Here is a 9,433-nt window from a genome sequence, read left to right as displayed (position 1 = left end):
GCTGGCTTTGAACTCAGATTCTCCTGCTTCTGCCTCCTGAGTACTGGATTAAAGGTTTGCACCACCATTGCCTGATTTATCTCTTTTATTTTGAGGAAACTGAAGCTGAGTGGTTAGTTAGCCTAGGATCATGGAGCTATGAAAAAAAGAAGAGCTAGGACTAAGACTTTTGAATGTTTGACTTGAGGTGTGCTATTGTTTCTGACCATGCTGCTTTCTGAGGATAGAGGTCTTGGGCTCAGTAAGTTTTTCTGATGATCCCTTTTACTCTTTCTCCTCCTGTTCTCCTGGGATAGCAGTCCTTTGAGAAACAAGGGTTTCATTCCGGTACTCCTGCTGCCTCCTTCAACTTGCCTTCAGCCCTAGGAAGTGGAGGGCCCATCAATCCTGCCACAGCTGCTGCCTACCCACCTGCCCCCTTTATGCATATTCTGACCCCCCATCAGCAGCCACATTCTCAGATCCTTCATCATCACCTGCAGCAGGATGGCCAGGTAATAGCCCTTCCCCCTCTCTCCCTTCATCTTCCTTCCTATCCCTTAAAACTGCCTCCCTTTTCCTTTTCTTACCCTTCCTTACCACCACCTTCACCCAGCCCTCCCAGTGCCAGCCAGGGGCACAGCACATACAGACACAAGCGCACATAACATGAGCAGTTGTCAAAGGAAACATGAGAGAATGGGCCAGATTGAAACCCTTTTGCCCAGTTCCTTTGGTACCTTTCTCCTCCACCTCCCATGGCACAGTTGTCCTCATCCTGTCAGACCTGGGTCACACCTTCCCTTGTAACCTCTCCCAGCCTTCTCCCTTCCCTGACATTATAGCTTTCCCTTCTAATGGTGGAGTTCTATTGTCAAAAGTTTGTCCCTTTATTTTCCATATATCCTGGTTCTGCCTCAGCTACCATATTTGCAGATGATTCTCTGTTGCCAGCGCCAGCAGGAGGAGCAGGTAATGAAACTGAATGATAATATGCTTGAACCAACTTCTTTTTAGTCCCCATTTCACCTCCACAGCCTCAGATAACTTGAAAAGCCTACCCAATCACAAATCGGGATACACAAACAGAAACACTATGCTAAGCTCTCTGGCCTCCCCATCCTCTTCCTTCCCTCTTCAACACCCTCTTATCTTTCTACCCTTCCCCAACTCTGGAAAACACTTGGTTATCACAATGGAAAAGATTCTAGGGGCAGCATCTGGAGCCTGGTGCCTCAGGTCTTTCCTTTGTTTGATTGGTTTCACATTAATTAATGTGTGGTGGTGGGTGGATCTGAATTGTGGTTCTTAAGAACTCCAGCATAGGTGGCTGGGCAACTTTCTTGCCCTCAAAGATAAAGCTTTCCATATTGAAGCATTCACAGAGATGAGTGAGAATGTAATCATCTTGTGATCACTCACTTCAAAAAGGCCAGAATTCTCATAGTTGCCTTGTTTAGACCAGGACAATAGGTAGTGGGGAAGACAACTGACAGGAATGGAACCAACTCACCATATTATCTCCAAAGTGTTCTTGTCCACTTTTCATTTTTCCTGTACTTTAAGGTTAAAGAGAAAAACGTCGCCTTGTAAAAGAGGCTATGTAGAATCAATTTTCTATGCTTGAATTGTTGGCTTCATAGTTGGCTCTAAGTAAAGGAAATGAGAGAGTAGAACTATTTTACACATTTCCACGTCAAGATGTTACAGTTTGGTCCCACTAACTAGACACCTTTCTCCTCCCCCATAACCTTCCCATCCCTGCAGACGGGCAGCGGGCAACGTAGCCAGACCAGCTCCATCCCGCAGAAGCCCCAGACCAACAAGTCTGCCTACAACAGCTACAGCTGGGGGGCCAACTGAGGCCCTGACCCTCTTCTCCCGGTCCCATCTTCTGAGAGGGCTTCTCAGCCTGGAAACTATGGAAACAGCATCAAAGAGAGAAAAGAATGTGGGGCGATTCCGCTGCTCCACACCCCAGCGGCCCATCCCACACCTCAGCTTCATGTCTGTCCCTTTCCTATACCATCCCACCCTGTTGTATGTATTATAGGATTTGTATTTTCTCTTCCCCACCCCACCCCGTTCCTCTTTGCATTCAAGATTATGAAACTTTGCTCTGGGCCCTGCCTTTCCTTCACTTCTTCCTGTTCACCCTGGTGGTGTATGGATGAGGTAGGGAGGTACCCCCCAAATATATATCAGCCCAACGGCCCTAAGTCTTCTCCTTTATTATTAGGAAAACCAAACAACACACAAAAAATGGCGTCATAAATATGAATAGCATTGTCATATGAATTAGTTGAAGTGTTTTTTTTTTTGTACTGTGTCCTCAAACTTAATGGATTAATGTGTCTTGTATATATATACATATATATATAAAAAAAGGAGAAAAAAAACCAAACCTCTACCTTCAGCCTCTGCCCATTCTTGCTCCGTCTAGGATATCCTCACTCTCGTCGATGACCAGCTTGGTGAATAAGTATTATCGTACCAACTGGGCCTCTCTAGCAGGCTCGAAGGCTGTGGAATAAAGTGAAATCTTTGCCCTTTAAGAACTCTCACCTTAATGTGCTAGTATTTTGCCCTTAAGGGGATTCCCTTTCATACCCTGTGACTGGAAAGAACCACTACAAATCTTCATTTCTCCTAGAAACTGTCTCATCTACAGCAAGTTTCAGGAAGTGAAGCTGGGACGAGTAAGAACATTTAAAGGAGAAAGGACTGGGAACCCGAGCGTGCTTTTAAAGGATGCTGCGGTGTGAAGTCAACAGTAGCTGTTGACTGGCACAACTCAAGCTTAGGCCCTTTTCTCTTTATGGAGGTAGACTACAGTACTTGTCTGAACTTTTTTCAGACAGTCTTACTGTGTAACCCTGACTGACCTCTAACTTGTATGGAGACCAGGCTGGTCTCAATTGCAAAGGTCTGCCTGCCTTGCCTATTTTACGTGGCTGGGAAAGGGGTGGATGACGGAGAGCAAGACCTGGGGGGAGGGCATGGTGTGGTAAAAGGTTTTGAACTTCAATTACATGGGAAAGGGAGTTTTACTTCCTTTATAAGAGCCTGAAACTCATCATATTGCCAAGGATTCAAGAGATTCTGCCTCGGACTTCCCAAACTGCAAGTATCCTCCTGGCTTGGGTGGGGAGGGTGTGTGTTTGAGTCAGGGTCTCGCTAGGTAACTCAGTCTGGCATAGAGTTCCGCCTGCCTCTGCCTCTGGAGTGCCGAATCTCAGTTACACACTCTTTGTTCCTTTCCTTTTGGGGGTGCTTCAGTAGTTTCTCTTCCCTGCCTAGTAGAAATCCTACCTTGTTGGTTGCAGTCTGTTTTCAAGTTTAAAAAAGTGCCTAGGCGTGAGGGAGGCAGAGCAGGCAGATCTCTACGTTTGAGGCCAGTCTGGTCTAAAGAGTTCCCAAACAGCCAGGGCCACGCAGAGAAACTTGTGTGTCGAATAAACACATTTAAAATAATTTTTTATGGCCAAAACTAATTCCCTACTAGCTCAGGAGGTTCTTGGTATCCTTCCTCTTCTCTGTTGAGCAGTAAGGAAATCGCTCTGGAAGGAGCTGGGTAAAACACTGCCCAACAAATAGTGTTGGACGTCACTTAACATCGGTCTAGAAACACAAAGTGGTGTTTTCTGAGGCAGGGCTCGGGACAGGCTGCTCCCTCTGGCGGCTTACTCGGAACCATAAAGAGTAACAAAAACATCCGTTAGGACCTGGCAGATGGGCAGGAAGAAGAATCACCTAGAAGGAATGCGATCTTGGGCCGTAGGGATTCCACATGCCCACCTTCACTCAAAACTGAAAGGTGGCTTATGAGAAAGAAGCTTCGCGTCTGAGGAGCGCCGTCAACCCCGTCTCTTCCTCCTCCGGGTTACGGCCTTTTTACGACAGTGCCGCGTCGCAGTCTTGGTTTCCGGCAGCGACAGCTGAGCCCGAGCTGTATCTGACAGGGTGTTCGTTCATGTCCTGCAGAAGTTTAAAGTTTCTAGTGCCCCTACGGTAATGAGCTTCTTTGACCTTTTCCGGGGCTTTTTCGGCTTTCGTGGACCTCGGAGGTGAGCGTAGTTCTGGGCTGAACATGAGGGAGGGGCGTTCTTTGGGGACGTTTAACCCCTTCGCCGTATTTTTGGAAAGCTTCCTTCCCCGCTCCCTTCAACTCCTGCTGTGAGGATAAAAATCTCTACCTTGAGTACTCGCTTCACCACAGTGACCGAAGCGGTTCTGAAGAGATAAACAGTGCCTGTCTCCAGTGTGGGGTGATGCAACAGGGACCTGGGCGGAGAAGACAATGGGGGTCTGGGGAAGAGGACAATGAGCAAGTGAGCAGGACCTTGGGCCAAAGGAGTGGGCAGTGAGACACTGAAGAAAAACCATGGAGGCGTTTGCGAGATGTCGGGAGGTTGGGATAGGCTCTAATTAGAAACACACAAAACCTGAATAGATTCATCAGCGTTGTTTTGACTTGGAAGCCAGCCCTCCGGTGTTTTCTTCAGCTGCCTAGACCCTTACCCTTGTCTCATTTTGCTGGCCTTGGGTTGATTTTATTGCTTAGACAGGCTTGTCTGCCTCCACTCGCAGCCACAGAGATCCCTTTTTTGGAGGGATGACTCGAGATGATGACGATGATGACGACGAAGAGGAGGAAGACAGAGGCGCGTGGGGTCGAGGGAGCTATAGGTTTGATGGTTCTCAGCCTCCGGAGGAATTCGGTTTCAGCTTCAGCCCAGGAGGAGGGATGCGATTCCACGACAACTTTGGCTTTGATGATCTAGTACGAGATTTCAATAGCATCTTCAGCGAGATGGGGGCCTGGACCTTGCCTTCCCACTCTCCTGGTGTGTAGATTTCCCTGAGGGAGAACTTACTGGGTTACTGGGTGAAATACAGACCTTGTAGAGTAGTTGGGGATAGAGGGTGCAAAAGCTGATTTCACAAAGATTTAATGTGTCTTAAGCCCTTTCCTATCCCAGTATCACCTCCCAACTTTCTGCAGAACTTCCAGGTCCCAACTCAGAAACACCTAGTGAGAGACTGCGGGAAGGGCAGACGCTGCGGGACTCAATGCTTAAGTACCCTGATAGTCACCAACCCAGGATCTTTGAGGGGGTCTTGGAGAGTCATGAAAGACCTGAATCCCCCAAACCAGCTCCAGATTGGGGGTCTCAGGGACCTTTTCATTGGGTGAGTACTCTGTCTGCACCTAAAGTGCAGTGACTAGATCCTTTCCTGGAATCTGAGTTGGAAATCTAGCTCCTCTAATTAGTGCATTTATCTGAATTTTCTTCTTTGTTGGGCTTTTTGTTTTGAGTCTTGGGACCCACTATGTAGACTAGACTGGCCTCAACTTTAGAGACCTGCCTCTGTCTCTGGGTTAAAATGTGCTAGCACACCTAGCCTGAGGCTTATTTATTTTGCTTTATACGTATAAGTGTTTTACCAGCTTGTTTGCCTCTGTACCGCATGTGCCTGGTGCTCACAGAGGGCATTGAATACCCTGGAACTCAAGTTATGATGGTTGTGAGCCACCATACCGGTACTGGGAGCTATCAACTATGGTTTCCTGCAAGAGTGTTCCCTACCCTCTCTTTTATTTTATTTTATTGTTTGTATGTATGTATGTATGTATGTATGTATGTATGTATGTATGTAAGTATGTAAGTACGTATGTATTTTGAGACAGGGTCTTTCTGTAGCCTTAGCTATCCTGGAACTTGCTGTGTAGATCATGCTGGACTCAAACTCAGGGACCTGCCTACCTTTATGTTTGTTAGTTTGGTTTTTTGTTGCTGTTTGTTGTTTTGAAGATTTGTTTTTTTGCTGGGTGGTGTTGGTGCATGCCTTTAATCTCAGCTCTCAGGAGGCAGAGGCAGGCGTATTTCTGAGTTTTAGGCTAGCCTGGTCTGCAGAGGGAGTTCCAGGACTGGAGTCATAACTGCTGAAGAACCCTGTCGTGAAAAATGAAAAAAGAAAAAGCTTTATTTATTTTGTGTATGTGTGCCTGTGTGAACTTTGGTGTACCGTGTGGGTGAAGGTGCCTGTATTATGAAGTGTTGAATCCTCTGGAGCTCTGAGCTGCCTGATATCCTGTAGAATAATAGCAAGTGTTCTTATCCTATGGACTACCTTTCCAGCCTGTTGCTTCCATTTTCTTTTTGCAGTAGAGGAGAATAGAATACAAAGCGGAAATGGAAATATTCTGCCCATTTTTCCCCCCATGAGACAGGTTTCTCCATGTCATTCTGGATGTCCTAGAATTCTCTCTATAGACCAGGCTGGCCTTGAACCTGACTCTGCTTTTTTTTTTTTTTTAATTACTAGTTTTAATTCTTTAATTTAATTTTTGGTTAAAAAGGGGTCTTGAGGCTGGGCATGATATTGCATGCCTTTAATCCTAGCACTCTTGAGACAGAGTCAAGCCAGTTTCTGTGAGTTCAAGGCCATCCTGGTCTACACAGAAAAAAACCTGCCTCGAAAACAAACACACACACACACACACACGAAAGAAAGGAGAGAGTGAGGGAGGAAGGAAGGAAAGAAAGAAGAAGAAAGGAAGAGAGAAAAAGAATCTTAAGTTGGACATGGTGGTGCACACCTTTGATCCCAGCACCAGGGAGGTAGAGGCAGGCAGATCTGTGTTTGTTCGAAGCCAGCCTGGTCTATTGAGTATGTTCCAGGATGAGAAATTCTGTCTTGGAAAAAAAAAAAAAGATCTTAAAGATGCAAGGTGCAGGAAAGTATTTCATGAAGTCAGTTGGTAGAAGTCCGTATGGAACTGCTGAAGGTGTGTGAACATAAGCTGCCCAGATGGAAGTGTTTGGGGTTTGGGAACTTAGGAGGAGTCTGGGCCTCTGACCCTTCAAGTTTCACCAACTCTGTGTGGCTTCTTCTGCAGCTGGATGATATATGGCCTGTCACCCCCCGTTCTAGAGCCAGAGAGGACAACGGTGAGTCTGGCGGGAGGGCACACTTGCCATGTCCTCCATCTCCAGCTCTCTCAGGAGTCTCCTCCTCCCACTCTCTCCTGGCTGTTATCTCTCTGCCTTTTCAGATCTTGACTCCCAGGTTTCCCAGGAGGGTCTTGGTCCACTTCTTCAACCTCAACCCAAACCCTATTTCAAGAGCATCTCTGTGACCAAGATCACTAAGCCAGATGGGGTGAGTTGAGAGAGAAGAGTTAAAAAAACTGGTTAGAAAATGCTCTGAAAAGAAGGACTCAACAGTGGTGTTGTCGATATGCGGACCTTCTTGCAGGCCGTGGAGGAGCGTCGCACTGTGGTGGACAGTGAGGGACGGAACGAGACCACAGTGACCCACCACGAAGCACATGACAGTTCCAGCAGTGGTACGTTAAGAGTGACTCAGAAAGGCCCATCTCTTAACTCCTGGGGGAAAGGCTATGCCTCCTTACTGACACTTTCCCTCTGTCTTGTTTGTTCTGTCAATATGTATGATTTCTTCCTTAGATCCAGTCTCTGAAAGATCTTCAGCTCTGGATGATCCCTTTTCCATCCTGGATTTGCTCCTTGGACGTTGGTTTCGGTCCCGGTAGCTTTGTTAATAACCTTCAGAAGTCTTCAGGTCCTTTCCACTCCCTTCAAATTGCCCATTGCCAATAAGCTTAGCTTTGTGTGTCATCCTAAGGGTTGTAAGTGTGAGTGAAACAATGCATTGAGCTTGTGCCAGTCTGTCGTTCATCCAAACTAACCAATAAAGCCTTTATTTATGCTAAAGGTCTTGGTTTTGTCGAGCTTCTTTTGCTTTCTTTACCCATCCAGGGCTTCCAAAATTATCTTGACTTACAATTTTATATTGTGTGTGTACACAGGAGTGGTGTGCACATGTAGAAGTGAAGGCTACATGTGGGAATGAGTTCTCTCCACAGCGTGGGTTCCGACTCACTTTCTCAGACTTGGCAGCAGTTATTCTTACCCACTGAGGTGTTTCTCTAGCCCTTCATTATTATTTTTTAAATATTTTTCCATTTCCAAATCAAGACTTAATAAATTAGATGAAAGAAGAAAATGATTTGATGACTAAGGAAATAACTAGAGGTAATTCCAATAACATTTCTAGAAGAAGGCGTCTCACACCGCCAAAAGGCGCTGGCAGGGAACTAGGGTAGCTGCTCCCTTAAGTATAAGACCACCGGCTGAACAAACAGGTCTCACTGTGTTTTTTCTGATCAGCCTGGAGTGCCCTGTGTAGACCAGGTTGGCTTTGAACTCAAATTTTCTGCTTCTGTCTCCTGAGTGCTGGGATCAAAGGTGTCTGTCTGTCTGTCTCTCTTTTTCTAAGGAATTTTTTTTTAAGATTTATTTATTATGTACGCACTGTTCTGCCTGCATGCATGCTTGCACTCCAGAAGAGGAAACCAGCTCTCATTATAGATGATTGTGAGCCACCATGTGGTTGCTGGGAATTGAATTCAGAACCTCTGGAAGAGCAATCAGTGCTCTTAACCTTTGAGCCATTTCTCCAGACTGCTTTTATTTCTTTATGTTTTAATTTATTATTTTTTTCCTGTTTAATTACTATTTATTGGTTTTAATTAATGTTAAAAATATACCTAGCAGGGGCTGGAGAGATGGCTCAGTGGTTAAGAGCATTGCCTGCTCTTCCAAAGAACCCGAGTTCGATTTCCAGCAACCACATGGTGGCTCACAACCATCTGTAATGAGGTCTGGTGTCCTCTTCTAGCCTGCAGACATATATGTAAACAGAATTGTATCCATAATAAATAAATATTTTAAAAATATATACCTAGCAGAAACAGATTTTTTAAATTAAAAAATCTTTTTAGCTAAGCTGAAGTTTTTCTTTTTCTTGTTAACTTTTTTTGAAACAGGGTCTGACTATAGACTATGGCCCATCTGTCTTAGAACTAATAATGTCATCCCAGGACAGTCAAGGCTGCGTAGAGAAACCCTGTCTCAAAAAACCCATAACCCTGTCTCGAAAATTTTTTTTAAAAAAGCTTTATTTTGTGTATGTGTGCCTGTGTGAACTTCTGTGTACCGTGTGGGTGAAGGTGCCTGCATTATGAGGTGTTGAATCCCCTGGAGCTCTGAGCTGCCTGATATCCTGTAGAATAATAGCAAGTGTTCTTAACCTATGGGCCATAACAACAAAAATATAACAATCAAGGACTAGAGATAGTAGTTAAAAAAAAATCTATTGAGGATTGGGAGGGATGGTGGTGCCCACCTGTAGTCCCAGCACTTGGTAGGCAGATCTCTTAAGCCAGCATGGTCATAGAGTGAGTTCCAGGACTTGCAGGGTCACACAGAGAAACCCTGGTATAAACAAACAAAATCTGTTATTTTGTTCTCTTATTTTTGGTTGGTAGAACTTTTTGTCTATTTTACTGTATCCAAAGTTATCTTTGGATATTAAACTCTTTGTTTAATGTGCATTGTTTGTTTTGAAATCTCTTCTAAACCAA

General features: G+C 45.2%; 2 protein-coding genes across 22 annotated transcripts in view; both read left to right on the top strand.

Moving 5' to 3' along the window:
* Positions 1-2,516, top strand: part of Ubap2l (ubiquitin associated protein 2 like) — a 55,649-nt gene extending 53,133 nt beyond the window's left edge. For 4 of the 20 annotated variants that reach the window (XM_050166291.1, XM_050166283.1, XM_050166289.1 and 1 more), the window contains 2 exons: positions 297-494; positions 1,747-2,086. In XM_050166291.1, the coding sequence (XP_050022248.1) occupies positions 297-494; positions 1,747-1,842 (294 nt within the window). In that variant the 3' untranslated portion in view covers positions 1,843-2,086. Of the gene's footprint in view, positions 1-296; positions 495-900; positions 952-1,746; positions 2,087-2,422 lie in introns of those variants that run through there. The other 16 variants (XM_050166293.1, XM_050166285.1, XM_050166281.1 and 13 more) reach the window with 9 other exon arrangements.
* Positions 2,517-3,903: 1,387 nt separating this feature from the next.
* Hax1 (HCLS1 associated protein X-1) lies at positions 3,904-7,721 on the top strand. 2 transcript variants are annotated; one of them, XM_050166303.1, is made up of 7 exons: positions 3,904-3,990; positions 4,570-4,826; positions 4,985-5,172; positions 6,884-6,935; positions 7,040-7,146; positions 7,243-7,333; positions 7,455-7,721. In XM_050166303.1, the coding sequence occupies exons 1-7, from the start codon at positions 3,953-3,955 to the stop codon at positions 7,538-7,540; spliced, it is 819 nt and encodes a 272-aa protein (XP_050022260.1). In that variant the 5' UTR covers positions 3,904-3,952; the 3' UTR covers positions 7,541-7,721. The 2 variants fall into 2 exon arrangements, with proteins under 2 accessions (XP_050022260.1, XP_050022259.1); XM_050166302.1 differs by having other exon boundaries at positions 3,905-4,046.
* Positions 7,722-9,433: the final 1,712 nt, after the last annotated feature.

This window comes from Alexandromys fortis, unplaced genomic scaffold (genome assembly GCF_014885135.2).
Source record: "Alexandromys fortis isolate MF-2015 unplaced genomic scaffold, M_Fortis_MF-2015_v1.1 scaffold_152, whole genome shotgun sequence".
NCBI lineage: Eukaryota > Metazoa > Chordata > Mammalia > Rodentia > Cricetidae > Alexandromys > Alexandromys fortis.
The sequence above is the reverse complement of the archived record's forward strand: the minus strand, read 5'-3'. Positions and strand labels throughout refer to the sequence as shown.

Bases quoted from the DNA above. Each gene is read 5' to 3' on its own strand.
- Hax1 (XM_050166302.1), top strand. From the start codon at position 3,994: ATGAGCTTCTTTGACCTTTTCCGGGGCTTTTTCGGCTTTCGTGGACCT. The intron at 4,047-4,569 runs GTGAGCGTAGTT...CTCCACTCGCAG, and splicing joins GGCTTTCGTGGACCTCGGAG to CCACAGAGATCCCTTTTTTG. The intron at 4,827-4,984 runs GTGTGTAGATTT...AACTTTCTGCAG, and splicing joins CTTGCCTTCCCACTCTCCTG to AACTTCCAGGTCCCAACTCA.